The 26,587-nt window shown below is 44.4% G+C and overlaps 1 protein-coding gene across 8 annotated transcripts in view; it reads left to right on the top strand.

Annotated features, from left to right (window-relative positions):
* The first annotated feature begins 8,220 nt into the window (after positions 1-8,220).
* Positions 8,221-26,587, top strand: part of KEL (Kell metallo-endopeptidase (Kell blood group)) — a 38,239-nt gene continuing 19,872 nt past the window's right edge. For 3 of the 8 annotated variants that reach the window (XR_012896732.1, XR_012896731.1, XM_075903172.1), the window contains exons 1-10: positions 8,223-8,421; positions 14,306-14,471; positions 16,075-16,278; positions 17,097-17,221; positions 18,125-18,271; positions 19,287-19,352; positions 21,625-21,813; positions 22,116-22,261; positions 22,692-22,818; positions 24,359-24,472. Coding sequence is in view for 5 of the 8 variants with exons in the window: in XM_075903172.1 (XP_075759287.1) it covers positions 8,395-8,421; positions 14,306-14,471; positions 16,075-16,278; positions 17,097-17,221; positions 18,125-18,271; positions 19,287-19,352; positions 21,625-21,813; positions 22,116-22,261; positions 22,692-22,818; positions 24,359-24,472 (1,311 nt within the window). In the remaining 3 variants the exon portion in view is untranslated. Of the gene's footprint in view, positions 8,422-13,237; positions 13,325-14,305; positions 14,472-16,074; positions 16,279-17,096; positions 17,222-18,124; positions 18,272-19,286; positions 19,353-21,624; positions 21,814-22,115; positions 22,262-22,691; positions 22,819-24,358; positions 24,473-26,587 lie in introns of all 8 variants that reach the window. The other 5 variants (XM_075903207.1, XR_012896736.1, XM_075903189.1 and 2 more) reach the window with 5 other exon arrangements.

Raw genomic sequence — 26,587 nt, 5'->3', positions numbered from 1 at the left:
TGAGGGGGAATTTGGTAGCAGCCTTCAACTTCCTGAAGGGAGGTTCCAAAGAGGATGGAGAGAGGCTGTTCTCAGTAGTGACAGATGGCAGAACAAGGAGCAATGGTCTCAAGTTGTGGTGGGAGAGGTCCAGGTTGGATATTAGGAAAAACTATTTCACTAGGAGGGTGGTGAAGCACTGGAATGGGTTACCTAGGGAAGTAGTGGAGTCTCCATCCCTAGAGGTGTTTAAGTCTCGGCTTGACAAAGCCCTGGCCGGGTTGATTTAGTTGGAACTGGTCCTGCCTAGAGCAGGGGGCTGGACTTGATGACCTTCTGAGGTCTCTTCCAGTTCTATGATTCTATGATCCAATTGTTTAGCTCTGCAAGATAATTAACTGTTAAGTGTTGATATGTAAATACAGCTCATGCCAGGAGAGGGAAGGAATCCAAGGTGTGGTTATGTAAATCCAATTCAGCCAGAGCTGATGGAGAATCAGTGTTGGAATGGAATGTGATGTATTGTAACTAATTTGGGGCTGTTGTGGGGGGTCACAAATCATGCTACCTCTAAATGCGGGAACTGTAAAATATGACACCGGTGCTTGCAGGAGAGACACCATCATTGTAAGAGGTCTCAGAGGAACAAGCTTCCCCCCTTCCAGAGATGAGTGAAGTGAGTTGGGGAGGGGAAAGGCTAAAGGGCTTGAGTCAGCCTGCTTCATGCCTGCCAGGTGTGAGCTGTAAGACTGGCTCAACCTACCTCTTTCCCCCTTGTTTTAAGGATAGACCTAAAGCAGACTCCATGAGGAGTCTTTTTGCTAGTCCAGTGGAAGCTGGAATCTTTTGCCAGCCTAGGTGGTGGCTAAAGAGTTAAAATCACTAAAAGCTGAAGTCATTGGTTTGGCCTGGAGCCAGACCCATTGCTGCCAGCGGAGTGGCTGGTGGTATAGACCGGTGGGCAGCCGGTAGGAGCGGTGGCAGGTGGCCAGTAGAACAGCTGGCGGGAACAACCAGTGGGAGGCCAGCGGAGCGGCTGGCGGGATTGACCGGCGGGCAGCCGGTAGGAGTGGCGGCAGGCGGGCAGCAGAGTGGCTGGCGGGAATGACCAGCAGGGGGAGCACACAGGTGGCATCACATCAGGCTCTATGAAGGAAGTCACCAGGGTGATGTGTCTGGGTCTGCACTGACTGGACAGAGCTGTAAGTGGGGTGTTTGAAGTGGGGTATGGGGAAAGTTTGGGTAAGTGAATGGAACCCTTTTCTTGTTGGACTAGTGAACCTGAGAGGCCAAGGACATTGCTCAATCCATTTGAGCTGGGATGGTTACTCGTGGAGAGTTATGAACTCTGTTCATGGTATTTTCCCAAGTTAATGCCATGTCACTTCTCTCTCTCTTTCATTAAAAGTTTCTTTTCTACACTGAGACTCTGGCTACGTCTACATTGGCAAGATTTTGCGCAAATACTTTTAACGCAAGAGTTTTTGTTTTTGCTTTTGCGCAAGAGAAGTGCTTTTGCGCAAAAGCATCCATGCCAGTGTAGGCACTCTCTTGCACAAGAAAGCTCCAATGGCCATTTTAGCCATCGGGCTTTCTTGCACAAGAAATTCATGTTGCCTGTCTACACTGGCCTCTTGCGCAAGAACACTTGTGCAAGGGGGCTTATCCCTGAGCGGGCGCATCATAGTTCTTGCGCAAGAAGCCCTGATTTCTTAACATTAGAGCATCAGTGTTCTTGCGCAAGAACTCGCAGCCAGTGTAGACAGGCGGCAAGTTTTTGCACAAAAGCGGCCACTTTTGTGCAAAATCTTGCCGATGTAGACACAGCCTCTGTGTTTGCGAGTGGGGAAGCATTGCCTCTCAGAGGCACCCAGGGGTGAATTTCCCAGGTTACTGTGTGGAGGCTGGAGCTGGTTCTGTGTGAGATGGATCCCTAGATATTGAACCTGACCCTGGTTGCTGCCAACCCTATCCGGCAGAAGGATTACACATGAAAGTGCCCTTATTCATGTGAAAGTTCTGCAGCCCCTGCTCTTCATTCAATAGATGCATAGCTATGTGATCTGACCAGTCAGTGCTTGTTTCCTGGGCCCAGAAGCAGGGTTCCACGGTGTCAACATGAATGGCTGTGTCTAGACTGGCAAGTTTTTCCGCAAAAGTGATTGCTTTTGCGGAAAAACTTGCCAGCTGTCTACACTGGCCACTTGAATTTCCGCAAGAACATTGACGATCTCATGTAAGAAATCAGTGCTTCTTGTAGAAATACTATGCTGCTCCAGTTCGGGCAAAAGTCCTTTTGTGCAAAAGGGCCAGTGTAAACAGCTCAGATTTGTTTTGCGCAAAAAAGCCCCGATCGCGAAAATGGCAATCGGGGCTTTTTTGTGCAAAAAATGTGTCTAGATTGGCACAGATGCTTTTCTGCAAAAAGTGCTATTGCGGAAAAGCGTCCGTGCCAATCTAGACGCTCTTTTCCGCAAATGCTTTTAACGGAAAACTTTTCCATTAAAAGCATTTGCGGAAAATCATGCCAGTCTAGACGTAGCCAATGAGTATTGTTACCATCTGTGAATTTCTCCGTTCCATGGCTTCCAGCATTCCTGTTTGAGTGACATCACATTCTTCCAAGTGGTGTTTTCACTCTGTAAATACCACAGAATAATGCATGAGGTATTTGTGATACTCATAAGAACAGTGTACAGATGAGAGGGGTCCATGCTTGCCATGCTATGGGGGCTGCACAGGTAACCCAGGCTTAATAAAAAAGACACAAATATCATTATTTGCTGTTGTTTTCAGGAAAGAGGGAGGCAAGTGCATCATGGGAGGCTGATATGTTCACACATGAAAATGTTTTCATCCCATCAGGCATTGGGAGCCAGAATTCCAGTTGGCTCCAGGAACTGTGGGATAGCTACCCACAGTGCATCCCTCCATAAACCAGTGCAAGCCCTGGTAGGGAGGAAGGTGGTAGACCAACCAAATGTGGGGACATGAAGTATCAACTTTACTAAATCTGAGGCTCTATGTCAATTTAAATAAAATCAACCTAATTTTATAGTGTAGACATATGTTGAGTCTCAGCTCCTAGTTTCAAGCAATTCCCAGAGCATCTCAGCTTTTGTGTAAAAAGAGAAGGAAGTTTCTACTTCTCAAGGTTGCAGAGAAAAGTTTGAAAATATGAATGTAGCGACTCTGAAAGGTTCAGAAACCAGATGTCAAATGAACCAACATTTAAAAACAAACAAGCAAACAATAAATCTCTTATTTTTACAGCAAATTCATGATTTTGTGCTTTGGTAAAACTATACATCTACATTGGCGCATTCTCACGCAAAAACTCTTTTGCGGAAGAGTTCTTCTGCAAAAACTCTTCCAGAAGAAAGCTTCTACACTGGCATGTGCTTTAGCGCAAGAGCATCCATGACAGTGTAGATGCTCTCTTGCGCAAGAAAGCTCTGATGGCCATTTTAACCATAGGGCTTTCTTGCGCAAGACATTCATGTTGCCTGTCTACACTGCCCTCTTCTGGAAGAGTTCTTGCACAAGCGGGCTTATTCCTGAGTGGGAGCGTCAGAGTTCTGGTGCAAGAAGCCCTAATTTCATACATTAGAATGTCAGTTTACTTGCGCAAGAATAAGCTGCCAGTGTAGACAGGCAGCAAGTTTTTGCGCAAGAGTGGCCACTTTTACACAAGATCGCACCAGTGTAGACACAGCCTTGTTGTATCTCTGCTACCTGTCCCTTCATGCCAATGGACACAAGCCTTTTCCCTGATGAGGACAAGGTATATTGTTGCATAAGAACAGAGAGTATTCTAGGATGTGTTACATAAGCACAATTCACAATATGTGGCCATAGTTTATTTTGCTTGCAGGACAGCCCTGCACTGCATCCTGGGGGCCAGGAGAGGTAATGGGAGAAGAAAGGAATGCAAAACCTTATTAAATGTAACATTTTTGTACAGGAAAAAGGAAGAAAGCCAATACTGGCACTGCTACAACTCCTGTCTCAACCCCAGGCCTCAAGGGATCCAGCTGTCTTCTGCAGCTCACAGATAAGAAAAAAGTCAGCTGATAAAATGTTCCTGTGATGTCTCCCCCTCTGACACCTCTGACACCCGTGACCAAGAGAAAGTTTCCAGGGAAAAGCATTTTGTCTGCTCTTTCTGTAGCTGATAAAGTGTCTTCAAAGAAATTCATGAGTTAGCAGCAAAAACAACTTCGCATACGCAGCACATTTCCTCTCAAAGGAGCCCAAGCTCTCTGCAGGCTGTATAGGCAGTATAGGCATCACTCCCGCAGCGCTTCCTCCATGCAGATCTCCGCAGCTATTTAAACTCACACCATAACACTACACAACATTATAGAGGATGAAGAGCAGAAGACTCCACTATCCAGTAGAAATATGGACAATTGAGAGAGGTACTTGGAATTTGGAAAGGACACTGGGCTTAAGAGCCTCTACTCCTGGAGAAAAAATGCCATTAAGCACCCCAAATTGAGTCACCCACAGTGGTGCGGCACAGCACCCTCTGTTGCCATGCTTAGTCATTGCAGTGAGCACAGATAGGGATGGCACTACTTCCTGAAGCACCCTAGATCTCCATGGAGGTCTCCTGTCCAAGAACTGCTGAAGATTAGCCTTGAGCTCATAGTCATCTCAAGCAGTCTGGATGCTGTACCAGGGAGAAGACATAGCCAGGGCATTCTACTAGGAATAAAGTCTCCCATTGGTAGGGGGTAGCTGAGTTAGTATGTTACAGAAAAAAACAGCAAACAAATGGTCTGGTAGCACTTAAAAGACTAACAAAACATGTAGATGGTATCATGAGATTTGGGCTGTGCTCACAAAAGCTCATGATACCGTCTTCATGTTTTGTTACTTTATAAAGTGCTACCAGACCACTTGCTTGCTGTTTTTTCCCATTGGTAGGGTATAGTTTTTTAAATGTATCAGCCCTATTATCTCTTAAGAGATTCACTTAAATTATCTCCAGTCTCATGCTTTCACTGATATTATCCAATCCAAGGGCACCATTTTGGGAGGGCAGAGGAGCTACAGCCACATGTGCCGGGACACTATTTGCTCTTTTTTCCCCTTCCCCTCTCTATCAGGGAGCGAGGAGCTTATGTGCATTGCTCTTACTCCCGGCTGGGGAAGGAAGGGGGCAGCAGTAGCCCCTGTAACCTCCCAAAATGGTGCCCTTGATCCAGTGTTGACTATTGGCCAATTCAAGTTTCTTAGTAATTTTAAAAACAAATGTGTCTGGGGCCTCATTTTTACAGGGTCTGAGCTACAATAGCTCCCAAGGACTTAAATCAAAATTGCAGGGCTTATATTTTCATAAATTGTTTCCCATTCCCCTCTCCCTGCCCCTGACATGCTGTAAGATCTTCAGGATACAGCAGAGATGGGGGCACACTCAGGGCCCTTGCCTTCAACCGCTGAGCTGGGGTGGGGAGCTCAGGTGTTCTTCCCTGCACAGGGTGGGTGTGGGGTTTAAGGGTTTCTACCCTGCAGTGTGACAGGATGCTGGGTATCAGCTGCAGTTCATGGTGTCCCAGGGCTTAAGCCCCATAGCAGGGGCACTGGGGTTCAGGGCTTCAGCGATATGGGAGCCACTGGGGCTCAGGGCTTCTGCCCTGTAAATTTAAAAGTATTTTCCAGAGCTCCACTTCAGACACCTCTGGCTGAATTTAAGCTGCAAAGTTGTCAGATATCTGAAAGCTGGATCTCTGCTTCCTTTTCTTTGTGGGTATATTTTCAGATGGTTTTTGTTGGCAGCTATTCCTCCAGCTGAGCTTTCAATGTACTTATCAAACTTGTTTTTCAAGGGTGTGGGTAAACTTCAAGGAAAGGAAATAATAAAATGTTCTTTAACAGACAGGGCCTATGCTAGCATCATAACGTCTGGGTCAAAAAAGCTAAATCTAGTTTGCTGAACAGCAGAAGAATTGATCCTATTTAGCAAACCAATTTGTTTTAAACCCAAAGCATTTTAGGCACTTCACATCCAAAAAAGGAAATAAGGTCTGTGCCCCAAAGAGTGCTGACTGGGCAAGGAGAGGTAGATATTACTTTATTCCTTAAGTTTAGGGGTCTCTTGGGTACCTCAGTGACAAGTAGCACTGAAGTAGCTAGCTAGGTAAACTGTCTGAATGTGCTTTCTTCTGTCCTATATTGTGGAACTGGGGGCAGAGACTTCAGGAGTATACAGTATGTGCAAAGAAATGCCTGGTCAGCAGAGACATGATTTGCCAAAGTGATGGATGTTGGCTGTTTTGGGTTAAAATCATGTTAATCTTGGAGACAGGGATAAAGAAATGTTGTTATACTGACTCTGACTAAAGAGCAGCAGAACTTAATAGGTCCTAATGGAGGGGGTTACCCTCACTGGTTTAACCTCACTCTCTTCCCTCACTCATTAAGCCAAAAATAGTGATTCCAAACCCAAGTGAAAGTCAGAGAGGATTGGAAAGAATGTTCCTACTGGGTGATGTGGAGTTTTTCAAAGAATCTGTATCAGCTGATCCTGCCCTCCAGTGTCTAAATGCAAAGCTGATCAGACTGAAAGGAGAGTCCTTGTTTCTGCTCACTAATTAATCACTGGAGGTGAAATCACTGATGGATAGGTCTAGGAGGCGAATCTTAGATCTTGTATAGGGACAGCAGTGCACTTATCCAGCACTGGATGTGAGCCCCTTGGTGTAGGCCAGTTCAACGGGATGGGGCAAAGGGGGCAGTAGCCTGAGGCCTGATGATTCACAACAGCAACAGCCTTGCCCCATGCCCTTTAAATCACAGTTGGAGCTCTGTACCGCACACCCCGTGTGGCTATGAGAGCCTGGGGAGGCATGCCACATTCTGGGTAGTGCTGTGAGCTGGCTGCCCCAGCCCCACCCCTTCTGGGAGTGCAAAGCCAGGGCCCCCCTCCTTGCCCATTTCACAGTTATTCTCCCTACACTAGGTGGAGGCACTAGCTTTTGCGGCTCAGGGATGACAGAGGCTACGCAAAATAAAGCTATTATGAGGCTGAAGTGGGTTACCTAGTCCTACCTCTTTATTCAGAATCCTGGTTCAGTGTTCAAGGGCTCTGTATTTGAAGAAGTAAGTGGGGGTCTGACAAAACATCTCTCAGGTCATACCAAGTCATGTGTCCCTGCATCTGCAAATGGTTTTGAACATCTTTGGGCATGATGCCCTCAGTCACAGAAAGTTGATTTGGGGTGACCTACGAGCTATTTTCTTATACATAACTAGTTACATATTCAAAGGAGCATTTGTAAAATGGAGAGTGACCTGAGGATGACATGGGGTAAAACAGCACGCACACACATACACATAAGAAAACTTCTACAAGGATCTCCATGTTCCAGGCTAGTCAAACCCATAATATGGATATGGTGATGTATGACTAGGGGTGACCCAAGAGGTACAAGTAATTGGCTTCAGCTTTATAAGGAATCTAATTATAAAATTGGAGTGTCTATCAGAGTGCAATGGTGAAGAAGGATCTTGCCACTGAGTTTTAGAGGTCTTTAGGGAGATATCCTAGAATCCCACTGCATTCATGAACCCCATCACCTGGTTTCTCCAATTGGAGGAACCACCCTCTTAAATCTTCCCAGGAATGCTCTTTGGGAAAAAGGGCTGTTGCTATTTTGTACCAAGCAGGAATGTGCACATGGTACTCCTGCCACCCTGGAGTGGATTCTGAGAGCAAAAGGAAGAGAATCAGAATTCCATTTCTGTTCCTGCTGGAAATAGATTCTGGTACTGTTGTGGAAGCAGCAGGAGAAGCACATCTGGATTTCTGCACCTTCTGGGGAAGGAGGAGCATGAGAATCTGTAAGTCTCATTATCTTGGAGGTTAGCAGAGGCCTCAGGCCCAGAACAGCAGGTTCAAACAAGCAGTGATGATGTGGATTGAAGCAGGCATTTGAAATGAAGCAGGGTACAAAGGGGGAGGAAGGAAGAAGCGATGAGTTGGCAGGGAAAAGAACTGCATATTTGTGTCCAGGCATGGTGGGGAGGGGGCAGGTGCACAGAGTAACTCAGGCACATAGACAGACAGATTGTGGTGGAAACTTGCTTGCCCAAAACTGAGTAGAGAGTGAAAATGCACTGTTGGGGGAGGAAGGGTTGTTAGGAGAAGGTGGGTGGGGAACTGCAGAAATGTGTCCATCTCTCTCTCTCTCTCTCTCTGCCTCCTGTTTTCTTTAAGGGCGTTTTTCAAAGCCCTTTTCCTCTATCTCCTCCTCCTCCTCCTCAGAGCACTCAGCCAAGGTGGGAAGGAAAGACTGTCTGTGATCTGAACTGTGTTCTTTACCAGCCCTTGGGGAGGAGTAAGGCATAAACAACCTAGTAGCAGCAACAGCAGCAGCAGTAACTACACAGAGCAGGACAGTTTCCACAATGAGAGACATAAGGACTCCTCAGCAGGTAGGGAAAGAATGCTAGTCACACATTCATATCATTTAGCTCACTTGTGCTCCCTCTCTATGTCTCTCTTTCACTCTTACCCTGCTTTGTGCCCTAAGGGGGGTTGAACAGCTGGACTCAAATGCTCTTCAGAGTTGGGGCTGCAGCAGCACTTTCACAGGGCCCAACACTAGGGGTTCAGATTCCAGCATAGGGGTCTTTGCAGTTGGAGTTTCAACTTTATTTTGAACTTTCCTGACTTACTCCTGGCTCCCCTTCCCTGCGGTCGATGAGACAAGATATCGGAGTTTTCGCTCTGTGTATTTATCTGTCTCCTCTGCTCTGCTAACATTTGTCTCTAAGAGTCTTTCGTTTTGTGTTGTTCCAGCAGGTAACTGCTGCTAAAATCACCAGCTACAATTCAGAGTCATCCCAGTTGGTAGTTTTGTCTTGGAGTTGTTGTACACAGTTAAAGGTTATAGTAAACCAGTTCCTATTTTGAGGTTATGCTGAGACCTAAGTGAACAATTTACAACAAATAATGTATCTGATAAGTTTCCTTTTTTTAGAGTATACACAAATTGTCCACAAATGGGAGAATTCCCAATGCTCTCTTTATTCAGAATTATTTGCAAATTTTTTCAACAAATTGTTGTGTTTTTTTCTTGTTTAGTGTGGAGGTGATTCTTCAATTGGAAATGTTTGAAAATTAGAAATCACACTTTAATTGGCTTAATTGTATGTTATGTACAATTGTTTCTCTTTCCTGATTAGATATCTTATATAATTAAGTGACATAACTGCAAATTTTATACTCTAATGTACATTTGGCAAGTGGTGATAATTTTCTTAATTATGTAAGATCCAAATTTGTAACCAATCAACATAATATAATTTTCAAAATATTTATTAGGCTATAGATAAATCTGTTGACTACAACAAAAGGTAGAGTTCACAAACCTTTGTTTGTATTCTGAATGGCTTCTCCATTGTTAGTGTTCATACCTATTTTTATTTTCTGTTCATACAAATGGAGTTTTGTTTATTGAATGGCTGTTTTACATACAGATACCCACATTCATTTGAGAACATACACTATTTTAATTTTTTATAGTCTGTTTTTATGCTTCACACTTTTCAGTTTTCCAGGCCAGGGTTCAGCAAACCATCTGTGTTCAGCAAAACACTTTAGAATGTGCTTCACTTTCAGTGTGTACTTCTATCCTATTGGTTTTCATGCACATTTAAGTGCCTTGCTAAACAGACATGGATTTAACCAGGTGCTAAAGTATTTCGCTGGATTTCAACCCCAAATCTGAGAGCATAAGTATTACCATGTGACGAGAAGGCAGGTGTAGTGCAGGTCTATGGATGCAAGTTCACCTACAGAAATCAGGCCCAAATTAATTGAATCTTAGAAGAAGAGGGTTGGATGAGAACTCAGGAGGTCATCAAGTCCAACTCACTAGTTAAAGCTGGACCAACCCCAACTAATTCATCCCAGCCAGACCTTTGTCAAGCCAAGACTTAAAAACCTCTAAGGATGGAGATTCTACCACTACCCTTGGGATCACATTCCAATGTTTCACTGCCCTTCTAGTAAAATAGTTTTTCCTAATATCCAACCTGACCTTCCCCACTGCAGCTTGAGACCATTGCTCCTTGTTCTGCCATCTGTCACCACTGAGAACAGCCTTTCTCCATCCTCTTTGGAACCTCCCTGCAGGCAGCTGAAGGCTGCTATCAAATCCCCCCTCACTCTTCTTAAGCCCAGATCCCTCAGCCTCTCTTCATGCATCATGTGCCCCAGCTGGGGTAGGGACAATGTTTGGATTGCAGGGAGGTGCAGGTTTCAGCTGGGGTTGCAAGCTCTGGGGTGGGGCCAAGGGGATTCAGAGTGCAGGGTATGTGTGGTCTTTTGGAGGGAGTTTAGGTGCAGGAAAGTGTTCAGGGTTGAGGCAGGGTGTTGGGTTGCTGGAGGGAGTGCAGTATGGGGCTGTGGGAGAGGGCTCAAGTCTATGGCAGGGATATACCAGGGGGCTTGGGTGCAGGCTTCAGGTGGTACTTACCTCAGGTGGCTCCTCAAAGTGGACTGCATGTCCCTCTGACTTCTAGGCACAGGGGCAGCCAGAGGCTACCCTTGCTTGCATGCATAGCCCCTGAAGCTCCCATAGGCTGTGGTTTCCAACCAATGGGACCTGAGGAGCCAGCACTCGGGCAGAAGTAGCCCTTGCACCTAGGGGCTGCAGGACACTGGCCACTTTTGGGAGCCATGCAGAGCCAGGGCAGGCAGGAAGCCTGTCTTAATCCCACTGTGCCACCAACCAGACTTTTAACAGCCTGGTCTGCAGCAGACCAGGCTCCTTTTCGACTGCTTGTTCTGATTGAAAACCTGGCAACTCTATCTGTATTAGCATATGACAATACTTTTCTCCACTCTGGCACTTTAAGTGCAGAAGGTGGGAGCTCACAAAAGACTTTAAAACACGTTGCCCTTTAAGGCCTGTGTTAAAACTCTACAAGGTTACAGATTCTCCAGACTTGGATGGATACCGCTGCCACCACCCAAGTGCAAAACTCTTTGGAGAACCCAGGAAGGTGCACTTGGGAATTCCTTCCTGTAAGGGACCCTCTTTTAACCCTCCCTCTGGGCAGAGTTTGAAAACCCAGGTGCTGCGAATCAACTGAAAAGGGAACTTTAGTTTCTCTTAGTAGTTTGGCTGTGCAGTTTTAGACATGTGCACACAGAACCTCACACTTTCCAGGACACAGGAATAAGATCATGGGTGGTTTTTATTAACAAGAAAAAGGAAACATACTTAGTGAAACATTACTTGGTTGCTAGCTGTTACAGAGGACCTGAGAGAAGGATTAAAAACACAGAGAATTGCTTTCCTAGGATTCAGCTTGGAAAGTTATAGTGTAAGGGGGTAGTTACATGTGCTCAGCACAGAGAAGACCAACAAACCGAAAATAACCTGATTGTGTCTGACTAAATATTCCCTGTTCTACTCACATATCTGTAGTTCAAGACTGAGTCCTCCCCTAGGTATGGATGTCTCTGGATTCTCCATGCCTGGCACCCTGGTTTCTTAGGGTATGTCTACGCTACCCTCCTAATTCGAACTAGGAGGGTAATGTAGGCATACCGCACTTGCAAATGAAGCCCGGGATTTGAATTTCCTGGGCTTCATTTGCATGAAGCCGGCCAGCGCCATTTTTAAATGCCGGCAGTTCGAACCCCGTGCCACGCGGCTACACGCAACACGGAGTAGCTAATTCGGATTAGGTTTCCTAATCTGAACTAGCTGTACTCCTCATGGAATGAGGAGTACAGCTAGTTCGGATTAGGAAGCCTAATCCGAATTAGCTACTCCGTGTTCCGTGTAGCCGCGTGGCACGGGGTTCGAACTGCCGGCATTTAAAAATGGCGCCGGCCGGCTTAATGTAAATGAAGGCCAGGAAATTCAAATCCCGGGCTTCATTTGCAAGTGCGGTATGCCTACATTATCCTCCTAGTTCGAATTAGGAGGGTAGCGTAGACATACCCTTATAGAGCTCCGAGATTCTCCTTTGGCCACACAACAGAAAAGGAAAGGTCACTGCTTCTAATTCAAAAAGTCCCCCCCCCACACACACACTGTCTCTCCTGCCAATTCACTTCCTGCTTCCCTAGAATTCCTGGGGACTCTCTAGGATCCACTGTTGATGGATTTAATCCTTATAGGCAAGGTAATTAGGGTGAGGTCTAAAGAATTAAAAACTACAGAGAAAAAACTTTGGCTAACTGAATGGCTGCAACATCTGGAAAATAGCGTGCCCCTCACCCTTTGCCACAGCACAGAACATAGTCTATAGAGAAGAGGATCTATGTCTCATTCCCATGTGCCCAGCCTCAAATATCCAATCCCCACAAAATGGAGCAGCACTGGAAATGCTGAGCCACTCAGACTCTTGCAAACCATTTAGACTCCCCATTCCTTTTTTAACTGAAGCTAGTGATGGCTTGGATGGCTAGTGACGGCACTCTGTCCCCTCCCTAAATTTCCTCCAAACCATCCATTTTTCCCATTCATTCCTCTTACCTGAGGCTAAGTTGGAAGAGTCAACCTGCATATGCTAGGCTCTGTTCTTCAGTCCCCTGCAAGCTATCCAACTGTCTTGTGCCTCATAACTTCAGGCCAGGTTGGAATAAGATATAAAAGCTTCCATAGCTCATTGCCAAATCCTTTTGTGTCATCTAGATCTACCTGAGCTAAGACCAGACTGAACCCAGAGACAGGCCTTGCTCGCCTTGCCCTAAGGCTGGGCCTGCCCAGAGACTGAGATTTGAAAAAGTCTGTAGATCAGTAGCTCCCCTTCCCATATAGTTCCCCAGAGACATTTCATCCTCTTTGGATCTAAGGTCAAAGATGGTTAGTTTGTGTGGGTCCACATACATCTAGCAGTGTGAGGCAAAGGAGGCATTCACCAGTTCTGTATTCTTCTGAGAGCAGTAAGGGAGATCAATGTCCTTCCAAGTAGACACAGGATGTTATTATTTCAAAAGTCTGATGCCATTCTTTCAAACCCAGCATCAAAAACAGATAAGCTAAACTGTTTTAGGAAATAAGAAGTGTTTTGGGAACATTTGTTCTTCTCATATCCCTCAGTGCACAGAATTGACAGACCCTAAAATCTCAGCTTCCTTGCACTGTTTAGAATTGAGGCATGGGAGCATTCTAAATGTCTGTTTTTGTTTTGTTTGCTTACTTGCTTGTTTATTTTAATCACTGATATTCAACAGAGGCATTATTTAATAAGGAAAATATTAATGCACTGCTAATATGAATCATAGATTCCACAGAAAATGGAAAGTCACATCTTGCTGCTTCCTGGCTGTCTTCCTATATCTCAGCTTTCAGCATTTGAGGAGGAGATATAGGTACCCTTTAAAAAGAATCCAAGTCCAAGGTAGTCCTGGATTTTGAACACCTTGTAATCAAGCTACCAACCTGAAAAAGAGAGAAACATATTACAGTGGGAAGGAGGGATCACAGGGGATGGTCTTGGAGGGAGTGAAGGAGTAGTTCATGAAAGAAAAACGTACCCACTCTCTGTTTGTAAGCCATACAAATTCTCCTTCCTCCTTTTCCATCCCTTCCCTGGGGCTGTCTTCACTTTCAGAGTAAAACCCAGCATGTATAACCATCACAGGGGAACAGAAGAAAAATATTTAGTTGGAGCAGAAAGTGGTGAGGTTTAGGACAACCTTAGTTTCTGTAGGAGTCCACACCACACTCTCAGTTCAGCCCCTGAGAAGCTCTGTCTCCTGAACCGGTGACCTTACCCATCTCTTTCTGTACCATCTCCACATTCCTCTTCCCCACCTGGGTTTCCTCTTCTTATCTTTGCTCTATTCTTATTATGAGTACTGGTAATTATAAATTATGTTTATATCTGTAGTTCCCAAAGCCAACCCCCCATTGTGCAGGGTGCCGTACAAACACAGAGTAGTGGATAGTCCTGCCCCAAACAGTTTGCAGTCTGAACAGACCAAACAGGCACAGAGTGGGGGGAAGAGAGTAAAATGCAAGTAGAATGAACAACAGGATGGCAGTATGTTAGTACCAAGATGGGGAGGAGTTCTGGGAGTCAGGTAAATGGAAAGAAAAAGAAGAATCATTGCAGCTGGTAAGGCTGGGGAAAAGGACGAAGTGTAGGAACTGTTGTTGAGGGTTCTGCAAGATGTGGGTTGAACTAGAAGCAACTGAGGAACTGGTACAATTATTAATGCCCCTAGTTCCCAGCTCTTCTATATAATACTGGTAGAATGGGTGGAGCTGGGAGGGCATATGACTGGAGTAATTCTAATAGGAATGTCTTTCTCTGCATCTCCCCTCTTTTCTTTTCTTCCCCTTTTCAGGCCCGTGAGGAGGATCTGAAAGAGGCTGCAAAGAAAGGGAGATACCTTCGGGGGAAGAGCCTCCTCCTGTGTGCTCTCATGCTCAGCGCTGTCCTTGGGTTTGCATTGCTTCTTGTCTACACCATCTTCACCTGTGGCCTGGGTACAATTAAGGGTACAATTAAGGGTACCTCAGTCCTTCTCCCTTCTCCCTTCTCCTGCACCCAACCTGCTAGTGAGACCCCTTCCTTTCTCCTCTCCCTTAATTGTCTTTTGGGTTGAGCATCTGCGTGAGGCCCAGGCCATGGTTGGTTCCTAAGACTTGGGAAAACAGAAATGTCTGAAATAAATAAAATGTAATAAAGACTCATTACCGTACCCACTCCAAGCCTTCCCTACCATGTGGAGACCTCTTCACTCCCAAACATCCTGCCTGCTTAGTGTGGCCAGGCCCACCCTCTCTGAAGAGTAGCACTGAACCTTCTAAAGACTATTGTATTACTCTCATCCCCTCCCTCTTGTCTGCAGCTTCTGTATCCCTGACTGGTCTGTTTATAGTGCCCTAGGAGAAATAGGGATAAGTCCGGAATTTGGGACTGGAGCTTGAAATTGTCCCTCCTTTCTGTCCCTGTCCCTATCACTAATAAGATAATTAGAGAGCTCCAATCAGTGGCAAACCTGAAAGCAGGGCCTATGAATCCAGATCCACAAGCAGTCCACTTTTCTAACCACTAGGTGGGTATGCAAAATAAGAATCTATATATATATATGAAGAGGCCAAGTCATATCCTCTTCCATAATTTATCTCCCTCTTGGTTAAAATCCCCCTTTAACTCCTCTTCTGACCTTTCCCCTGTCTGCTGTCTGTAAGGGTTAGGAATCCCCTAACTACAGACCACTACAAAGGCTGTATTCGTTCAAATCTTCTCTATCTCCCACTTTTTCCCACATACATCATACCAACCAGTGAAGGTCTGAGGCCTACTTGTATATTATACAGAACTTTGCTTAGGCCAGTGTCTGTGTCTTAAGAAATGACAGTCACCTTGAGACATTAAGTCCGCCCTATGGCCTTGTCTAGACACAAACTTGCATGCGTTTAATTAAATATGTATTATTATTTTGATTTGAGAGTGTCTTATTTCAGCAAAGAACTAATTTAACAGGAAAACAACATAAGTTACTTGTAAAACAAAATAAGAATGTTTATCCAGGAGTTTACACAGGCTTTATTAAATAAGTTTTTAAATTAACATAAGTTGGACTGGTAGAAAAGTTCTGACAGATGTCATTCTTGGGAAATGCTTCCTGATATATCATTGTTCAGTTTATCTCCTTTCCCCTGCCTATGTCTTTCTCTTCCTCTCTGCTGGTCCTAAACTCTCTAGCCTTGTAGTAGTAGTTATATTCCTGGGAGATCACTGCTTGGCCAGACTCTCACTGACACACAGTGAATGTGGTAAGAAGATGAAAATGGGAGAAGTTTGTTGATAATCAGCTTTGTGGTTGATTAGATTGTGCCAAGATGGGACCTTATCCCTGGGTGACCATTCATCCTTTATTTTAAATGGTGTCCCTTACTTGGTGCCTATTTTCATCCATTGCATAAAGTCAAACATAGGATATACTTTATCTTCTGGTCAGCAATAATTTTCCAGATAATTCAATATTGTTTCAAAAGCATAGGATTTTGTACAACACATTAAACTGCAAAATAATCTCTCTCCATGTATTTTCTTGAATTTCCTTCATCCTGCTAATAATGGCTTCTGTCTGTGCTTCTTGCCCAGAGCCCTGTAACACCAAGGAGTGTCTCACACTTGTGGCCAGACTCCTGGAGACAAGGAATACCACCATAGATCCCTGTGAGGATTTTTATGGCTATGTTTGTGGCAACTGGAAAACCAACCACTCGCTCAGGTTGACTGTGGAGTCCTCAAATGTGTTTGACGTCATGCTGGAAGAAAACGAGCTGATCCTGAAGAGGCTCTTAGGTAGAGGGGGGACATCCTCTGCAGCCACAGCTTTGGTTACTGACATACAACAGGGCAGCCACTTCCAAAAGGGACCAAACTCAACCCTTGGTACCTCTCTGTCACTGCAACCACAGCCATGAACCCTAGAATGCACCAGTATCAAGCCACACCCATGGGAACAACTCCATTCCCTTGTCACTACAACCCCCAATATACATCTCTACAACATTCCCCAGAAAATGCACTTTCACTCACCAGAGCCAGTGTAACAATCACATGGTCTCTCACTTCAGCTTCTTGTTTCCAAATCATTTCCCTGCCATCTCATACCATCACCACAGTGAAGCAGGCATCCCAGTCGGGCAGCAATACAAACAGCTGTGCTGTCACAGCCACCCCCGTGTTATCACCTTGTCACCACAACCAGAGCTATAATCATCCTAAATGGGAACATAACACTCTCTTGGGAAACTGTAGTGCTGACTTGTGATTGTATCCCTCTGTTTGCTAGAGTTTGGATGAGTCATGTCTCTCATTACTCTCTGGGCCCCTAGAAACTTTAGCAGAAACCTCCTTGCTCACAGCTAAAGCTACTACTTTGGTTTTAGTGATTGTGGGTTGTACTTTTTAGTGTGAAAGATCCAGATTTGATCTTTAGTGGAGACCATGGTGTCTGTCGATGCACTCCGAAAGTGTTATATTGTGTCATGGATTATCAAACAAGTTGTAGTTCCTGCTTCAGGATGAACATTTACCCCACCTCCTCACCTGATGCCTCCTCTTGGTTTTCGTTAATGTTTGGCTCGTTAAGTGTTTTGTCTTTTTCCTTATCTCAGAGGTTCCACGGGTCAAGGTTGGAGGCTCAGCCAAGGAGAAAGCCATCCAGTTCTACCACTCCTGCATGAATACCCAGCGGATAGAAGCAGAAGGGGCTCAGCCCTTGAAGGAGCTCATAAATGAGGTGCTTGTTGCTCTCACACACTATTTCTGAGCATACCTATGTACTTCAGAAAAAAGCTCTTCTCCGAAAAGGATAGAAAACAATGGGGGGAATGTAATAATCTGCTTTGTTATTTGCTCCTTCATTATTACACTTGCAACCACTAAGTCAATGGTGACTAAGATGTCAGTGATGGAAAGTTAGTGGCTTCTGCCCAGGGAATGAGCCTAATTTATAAATGATGAGACTCCATGGCACAAAAATCATTTCCCTAATAGATGCTATGGACTGGGTGCTCTGATTTGGCTGCCTGATTTCAGACCCTGAATATTTATTTCGTACCTTAATATCCATTCAGACACATGAGGCCTTGGAATTTTAGAATTCCTCCCATCATGTACTTTTCTTAACAGGAACTCAGGGTAATTCAGTGAGATCCATCCTGCAGCTTAGGAAACTCCCTGCAAGTGAGATGGAATTTTAGGGCCCATGAGAGGTAAGGTAGGATTTAAGCACCTGAATCCCCAAGTATGAAAAACGAGTCCTAACTGCCCTGATTGAGGATGGCAGTGAAATGCAGACACTTCCTCCTCTACCTTCTTCTGCCACCTGTTGCCCTTTCAGGTGGCTCTCTTATGCTCTTGACCTCCTCTGCCTCCTTATATAGCACTTTTATGGCATTCCATAAACATAAAGTGACAGGGTCACTGCAGAGTATCACTGGGAGTTTGAAGATTTTCCTGGGTTCTTCCCTTTCTTTTGTCTTCATTATTTGTACGATCTTGGCCCTGAGCTGTCATAGTCATCATGTTCCATGAAAGTAGGGGGGAGAATGTGGAGATCAGTGAACAGCAGCTGTTCCTGCTTCTCTTTCGACCCATGGTAGTCAGGGAGTTTTTTCTCTGTATTACTCTCTTTCCTCAGATTGGTGGCTGGAACTTCACAGGTCCTGGGAAACAGACAGATTTTAACCAGACCCTGCAGATACTCATGGGCAAATACAACACTTTCCCCTTCTTCAGAGCATATGTGGGACCTAGCCCTTCGGACCCCAGCACCAATATCATCCAGGTAAGAGGATCAGAAGGCGATAGCAGTGGGAAAGGACAGTCAGAGTAGTACTTGTGGATCTTTAAGACCAAATAACTGCTTAAGCCACTGGGAAAGGCATATATTATGAGTAATATGGTCTTCTTTAAATGATTTCTATAAATCCATGCAATTAAAATACACAAGAACTGTTTTGCCATGCACTGTGTAATTCATTGCTGCAGGGTATCATTGATGCTAATAGCTCAGTGAGACTAGAAGAGGATTAGGCACTTCCTAACCAGAACAGAACCAGCAGTAACATTATATAAGAGACAAATTGCTTTGTCATCAGCCCTCATGAGCTGAGAGGCCAAGGAGTCCTCCTTGATCCACTTTTATAATACTGTATAATGAGATTCATTGTTGATATTTTAAAGCCTTCATCTATTTGAGGCTGGAGACTAGATACTCTTTTGTACCACTTCCTGTCCTTACATTTTCCACTCATTTCTTAATTGTTATTACTTGTTAAATACATAATCTTTATCATTCGTTTCTGGAAATTGAAGTTAGTAGGAGCATATGTGGGGAAAGTTATTTCCCTTCCTCCCACCCTTTTCTGTCCTTGTCTATTTAGATAGTAAGCTGTCTTCAAAGATACTGACTCTTGTTATGTGCATACCGCTGTGGGGCCCGAGTCTCAAATCAGATATTTTGGCATTTCTTGAATAAAAATTCATACAACATTAAAACATTGTTATGTATTGCATGTATATAATTATTATCATTTATTATATTATATCATATATGTAGCTAACCAATGTTTCTTGAATTTAAATGTCAAATACTTACAACAGACTTCTTGCAAATGAGCTCAAGACAAAAATTAACCATAGAAACTGTTTGGGGACACTTTTCAGTTTATGACAATCATAAACAGCTTGCAGACAAGTGCTTGAGCAGATAAAGAAACAAAAGTCACTGACTAAATTATTTTTCCATCTCTAGTGTTTCTGATATTAACCAAGTGTCTTTCCTTCACTCCTTTCCTTAGATTGACCATCCTAAGTTTGAGATACCTCCAGAGAGTGACTACGATGAGAAAGCAAATTATCCTGAGGTACCACAACAAAGCCTGGGGCATGGAAAAAACATGTCTACTAGGTTCAGGAATGTCCTCTGGTATAGAATAGTTTGTGAGTGATGATCACACGTGTTAAGTATTTGATGAGAGTATAGAGGTATTATAGGGCTTGTTCATATTAGGATAACATGGAGTGTTGGAACATTTTTAGCCAACAGGTTTTTATGTTGTGGTGTAGGAAGGGAATGCTGTAGGTTTTTAATGTGCTAGCTGTTCAAGGGGAACATGAGTTACCAAAAACTTGACCTGATTTTATTAGGACTTTGTAACCTGTTGTTAAAATATGACACATTTCATCCTAGCATGGATGAGAGTCCTTGGAATCCCTTTTGAATTCAGTCCAGAAAATCCAGTTCCAATTTATTCATCTCATCTATTCTTCTTTCTCACCTGGATCTGCTGAGTTGGCTGCAATTTACTCAGTGTGAGCCTTTCAGAGCAGATCTTGAAAATTAAAGTTCTGTCTTCCCACCATGGATGTTTAAGATTCCCTGCAAATCCAAGTAGTAACGCAAGGCTGGCCTGCTCTGTCCAAAATTTCCATTCTGTTTGTCTTGCTGTCTGGAGTGGCTCACAACTGGTTAATGCCAATTCCTGGTCTAATTGTCAGAAAACAGGGCAGAAGCTCCTAACTGGTGGTGTGTTCTACATAATTGGGGTTCAGAAAGCCAATAACAAACGTGCATTCCTGAATCACTATACCAGCCTTACCATGGAGTCATTAGACTCTCCAGTCAATCTTGCAGCCAAGACAAACTGAACGTTGTGATAAAAGGTTATATAAACCAAGTATGACATCACATTAGGTTACTCCCAATTCCAAGGGATCAGTCACTTACCCCAGATCAATTTGGTACTTTGAATCTCACACCAAATATAATGCTAGTAGCCAATTCTCTAGTAAATCAATGAAAGATTTATTAGCTTAAAAAAGAAATGAGAATTTGTAAGAGGTTAAAGCAGGAAAATAAATACATTAACAGTCAAAGTTAGTAAATTCAAAATTATAGCAGTTGATGTAATAATCTGCTAGTTCAAAAAAATTTTCAAGTAACCTTGATGTTTCTGGGGATCTCCATTCTGCATTTGGCATCTTCTCTGTAAAAGTCCAAACAGTCTGAGGCTATGTCTACACTACAGAGCTTTTCTGGGATACTGGAGGTCCAAGGAATGCATCTGCTTTTCTGACATTTTTTTTCGGAAAAGCAGACATGTTTTTTCAGCATCCCTGTAAACCTCGTTCTATGAGGAAGAAGGGAAGTTCCAAAGGAGAGTTTTTTTCTGACGTTTGGCCCCGTGTAGATGGGCCAAATGTCGGAAAAGCCTCTTTCAGAAGAAAAGTGGAAAAAGATACACAAATTGTGGTTCGCAATTTGCATATCTTTTTCCAACTTTTCTTTGTAGTGTAGACATAGCCTGAGATGAAGATTATGCCTTTGAATCTGTATTTATAGTTTCTTCTCACAGAAGACAATCTGAACAATGTTTTCAACCATGTGGGCCAGTGAATTTCCATTGTGGAACACAATGGCCCTTGCTTTGAAGTTAGCATTCTTCGTTTACATTTCCAAGGCTTCAATCACGTTTGATGGGTAATTACAGAGATTTACACAGTGCAAAAGGTAATGTAATAGCAAACAACAATGCTTCATTAATTTTCATGAAGTTTACACATGCATTCTCATTTTAACATGAAGAAACACTTTATACATAATGTTATGTGATAGCAATCAACAGGTTAAAGATAAGCAAAGACAATACCATTCCTAAATTAACACATAAGTGGTTTGGCAAATTGCACTACAATACCTTTGACTCTTCTCTCATTTCTATTAACATATGAACAAATTAGCCTGTTGCTCTGTTTTCAGATGGCACTAGAGAAGCCAGAATCTCATTGTTCACTGTAGTTCACTGCTGAGTCATGCAATTAAATAGCTTGCTTCTCCCCTTCCCAAAAGTAGTGGCATTTCAGTGCTAAAATGATCCCTATATTTAAAGCAATAGTAAAATGTGAAGGAACCATTAACTATTATTTCTCATTTATAGTTCAATTTTGTGCACAGATCCAACCACCCTATTCAGCGAACCTTGCTCCAGCAGATATACAGAAACATGGGAATGAAAGGAATGGTTTGTGGTGGGCTACAACCCTGAAGGATTGAGGCCTAGGTGGGATGAGATTGTTGAATGTGTAGGTGGTGGAATGGCTCAGATCCCAACTCATAGATCTTTTTTTAAATCATAGGTTGTCCGTGTGTATTTCTCATACCTGATGAAGCTGGGGACACTGCTGGGAGGGCCACAGAATGTCACCACCACCTCAATCTCTTTCGCCTTGTCCTTCATCTCCAACCTCCAGAAGATGGTCACCCCACTGCAGAAACGGCGAGAGAGAGGGATGCTGTTCTATCACACCACTATTGGAGAGTTGCAGGTATGTGTCTTGAACTTCCAGGTGAAGGAGAATGTGTAGAGCTCCTTGCAGGAGCCACCTAGTCTCCTCTGCTAATGAACTGTCAGTGCATCCCCAACCTGCTGAGGCTGTTCTTCACTGGTACCATGGTGCAACTTCCATTCGCCGCACTCTCAGTCCTGGTAACTCCTCTCCCGCCACTCTCAGTGCCCTTGAATCTCACTCTGGTGAGATGGCCCCTCATGCACTAAAGAGACATTCCTGTTTTCCCCCATTCAGTCTGGAAGTCACATTTCAACATTTCTGTTTGGCTTTACCTTTAGGAAAAGGCACCCGCAATTGATTGGCTGCCATGTCTCCAAGCAGCCTTCCATCCTGTGCTGCTGAACATCTCCCAGCCAATCGCAGTGCATGACATGGATTATTTGGAAGGCATGTCACAACTTATTGAAAAATGGCAGAAGGGGAGGTAAGAGCTGATGTCTGATGCTGTAGCCGTTGTGCTTTGAGGAGACTGTGATAGCTTCAGGTGTCAAACTGAATATGAATGGCCTTAGTGTTCAAATGGGAGGTGGCCAAGGAAACATGAAGGCACTGCAGGAGCAAGAGGGACTCTTCCCATGTAGTCGTTATAGGTCCTGTGGCACTTTTTGCAAGTTCTGGCCTATTTTCCAGTCCAGTTCAGCTCAGGCTGTTACATTTTTCCAAGTAAATTCTCCCTATCCTTCTAGGCACAGGCACTGTTGATCACACTCTGTCTTCAGCTATTAAGTGGCATTGTAGTTTACAGTTAAATAGTTGTCACAGTTTACTCAAGATATGGCTGCATTTAGTGCTGGCTAAAGTGATCTCTATGTATTGGTCCATATAAATATGCAGCGTTGTGTCTTTTCCACCAGGGTCCTACAAATCTATATGATCCTCTGCCTGGTTGGAAATCTCTCCCCAGCCCTCGACAGCCGGTTCCAAGATGCACGCAGGGAATTGTTTGAAAAGCTGCATGGAAAAACAGGAGACTCTATGATGGTGAGTCAGCTTCCCTTCATTCTTTCCAGCCCCACAGCAGCTCAGTAAAAGCTCTGTTCCCATGGACACTTACACAGGCTGCTGCCCCCCAATCGCTAGTTCTCAAAGTAGAGTTTCTTATGCTGAGTGGAAGGGCAGGCTGGTCAAGCTAGCAGCATTACTTCCTATTTCATAGTGTCATAGAATCAGAGGGCTGCCCCCTGCCCAAAGCAGGACCACCCAAACTAAATCAACCCAGCCAGGGCTTTGTCAAGCCAGGACTTAAAAACCTCTAGGGATGGAGATTCCATCACTTCCCTAGGGAACCCATCCCAGTGCTTCATCACCCTCCTAGGGAAATCGTTTTTCCTAATATCCAATATAGATCTTCCCCACTGTAACTTGAGACCATTGCTCCTTGTTCTGCCATCTGTCACCACTGAGAACAGCCTCTCTAGAGCCTCTTTGGAACCCCCCGTCAGGTAGTTGAATTTGGCTATCAAATCCCCTCCCCATTTTTCTCTTCTGAAAACTAAGTAAGCCCATTTTTCTCAACCTCTAAGTCATGTGTCCCAGCCCACTAATCATTTTCTTTGTCCTCTACTGGACTTTCTCCAATTTGTCCACATCCATTCTGTAGTGAGGAGGGGGGACTGGACTCAATACTCCAGATATTGTATCACCAGGGCCTAACAGAGGGGAATAATAACTTCCCTCAATCTTCTGGCAACGCTCCTGATAATGCAGTCCAATATGTCATTAGCCTTATTGGCTACAATGACAGACTGTGACTCATATCCAGCTTCTTGTCCACTGTAATTCCCAGGTCCTTTTCTGCTGAACTGCTGTCTAGCCAGTCTGTCTCAGCCTTTAGCAGTGAATGGGAGTCTTCTATCCCAAATGTCTTCCATCCCAAGTGCAAGACTCTGCACTTGTCCTTGTTGAACCTCATCAATTTTTTTGGTCCAATCCTCCAATTTGTCTAGATCACTCTAGACTCTACTCCTGCCCTCCAATGTATTTATCTCTTCCCCTAGCTTAGTGTCATCCACAAACTTTCTGAGGTGCAGACCAACCCATCATCCACATGACTGCAGTTACCTCCAGTGATGATACATGGAGGAAGTCAGCCCTCAACCTGCTGCTTCCATGGAGTCCAATCCACATTGAGAGGCTTCTATAAGGACAGTGGTTGGAGAACAATATACAGATTTCCCTTTTCTGTTACTCCCAGTCAGAATATGAATCCCCACCATTTATGGATGTGAAGAGGGTGAACCAGCCTTGAGTTGTATGTTCATATTTCCTGAGGTGCTCAAAGCCTTTTAGAGTTGATAAATATCTAAGTAAAATAAATTAAATTCTTGATTATTTTTATGAGCCTTATTACAAATGTACACCTATTTCACTGTCCTTCTTTCTGTGTTGGTCTGCCTTCTGGATCTCTTTCTTTCTTTCTTTCTTTCTTTCTTTCTTTCTTTCTTTCTTTCTTTCTTTCTTTCTTTCTTTCTTTCTTTCTTTCTTTCTTTCTTTCTTTCTTTCTTTCTTTCTTTCTTTCTAGGTACTGAGTACCCATCGCTGGAAGAGATGTCTGACTGACACCAGCATCTTCTTTGAACCTGTCCTTGGGCAGATGATTGTGCAAGAGATTTTCCCTCAAGAGACAAAGGAACTTGTAGGTATTCTTCCCCCACCAAAACACAAAATCAACTTCATTTCCTTCTCCTCTTTCTGTGTCACTTCCTTATTCCATGCAAATGTCCCAGAATTCTTTGGTAGGTTGTTGGAGCCTCAAAACATTTATTGCTTGACTAGCCAGTACTAGGACCTCCATCCTTATCTTCATCCTTTCAGTAACGAAGCAGGAACTGGGGCTCATAGTGCTAATGAATGACCCTACACTAACTAATCACCGTGTGGAGACCCAGCACTTATACAGGACACTGCAATAACAAACCAGTGCATCCATCCCAAATACTTATGAGTGGCTGTATAATAACAAACCTGTGAGAGCAAGTCCAGTTCTTGTACATGACCCTACAACAACAAACTAGTGCATGCAGCTATAATGTGCATGAGTAACAATACAATGATGACCAGTATGAACATAATTTATTAACAACAATAGGTGCAGTCCCGGCACTCAGGAACCACCCAATTATAACAAACTAACATGGTTTACCCAGTGCTTGTGACCAACCCTATATTAACAAATCAATGTGCCGGGGCTTCTGAATGCATCAATAATAAAACAGGTCTGCATGCCCTTGGAAGGGGAAAGTTTTTGCTAAGGGAGCAGATTTCTATTTTCAATGTGATTAACAAAAACACTGAATTTATAAAGGGTTTGCAATGTGTGAAAAATGACATGAACAAATAATCCAAGGAGATGGGACAATGAGATACTGAGACCTTAAGAGGAAAGAGCAACAAAGAAGATGAGAAGAGAAAGAGGAAAGGACACAGGAGAGCAACATGTATTGAGTGTCAAGCATTAGCACTCCTCTTCCTTATAAGAGAAGCAGTGAAATGTATTTCCTGGGATTCCTCCAGGGCAGAAAATAGGTTCCAGTGTGGGAGCAGGGTGTGTGTTTGTGTGCATGTGGCATGTAGGGAAGCCCAGAACTGACTGACTGAATCCCCCCTCAGACACCACCAGCAGAGAGGAGGGTCAGATTGTATACTAGAAGGCAAACTAAATGGATGTGCATGGTGAATTCTTCTTTAATTCAAGCAGAGACAAAGACTGCAGAGTAGGGGTATGTCTACACATCAAATGGTATGTCTAGACTACATGCCTCTGCCAACAGAGGCATGTAAAATAGGCTACCCGACATAGTCAATTAAGTGGGGATTTAAATATCCTCGGCTTCATTAAAATAAAAATGGCCATTGCGCTGTGCCAGCTCAGCTGATCGTTGGCCCAGCGCGCGAGTTAAGACGCGGATCGGTCAACAGGGGAAGCCTTTGTCAACTGCTGCCTTATGCCTCGTGGAAGAGCAGTGGTCTCCAACCTTTTTAAGCACAAGATCACTCTTTGAACTGAAGTGCAATCCAGGATCTACCTCAAACCCAAATACTTTTGCCCTCCCTCCTTTGTGCCTCTTCTCCAAGGCCCACCCCTGCTCACTCCATCCTCCCTCCCTCCTTCTCCCAACTTCCCTCGCTTTCACCAGACAGGGACAGCGGGTTGGGGTGCAGGCTCTGGTCTTGGATTAAGGGATTTGGAATGTGAGAGAGGCTCTGAGCTGAGCTTGGGGCAGGCAGTTTGGGTGCCAGAGAGGGTTGTAGGTGCAGGCTCTAGGATGGTGTTAGGATGTAGGGGGGTGCTCAGGCCTAGGGCAGAGATCTGGGGAGCAGGAGGGGTTCATGCCTGCGATAGGATTTAGGGATGTGGGCACCAGCTGGGCACTGTTTACCTCAGGTGGCTCCTGGGTGGTGGTGCAGTGGGGTTAAGGCAGGCTCACCCCTGCCCTAGCCCTGCATCACTCCCAGAAGCAGCCAGCAAACTCCCTCCCAAATCCTGTTGTGCCCCCACCTTGCTCTGTAGAGATAGTATGCAGCGTGGAGAGGGGGCACCTTGACATCAGCACCCGCTTCTCCCTCCCCTGCACAGCAAACAGGAGGCTCCTGAGTGTGTGTGTGTGGGGGGGGGGGGGGGGGGACAGCTCCAAGGCAAAGGGCAGGAGGTGCACAGCAGCAGGGAGAGGGGCAGCTGAAGTGCCAGCACTTGATCGCCTCTTGGCCAAACCTGTCAGGATCACCCATGGTCTACCAGTAAATCCCGATC

This window comes from Pelodiscus sinensis, chromosome 1 (assembly GCF_049634645.1).
Source record: "Pelodiscus sinensis isolate JC-2024 chromosome 1, ASM4963464v1, whole genome shotgun sequence".
Taxonomy (NCBI): Eukaryota; Metazoa; Chordata; order Testudines; family Trionychidae; genus Pelodiscus; species Pelodiscus sinensis.
Note: the sequence above shows the minus strand (reverse complement) of the source record. Positions and strands in the feature narration are given on the sequence as shown.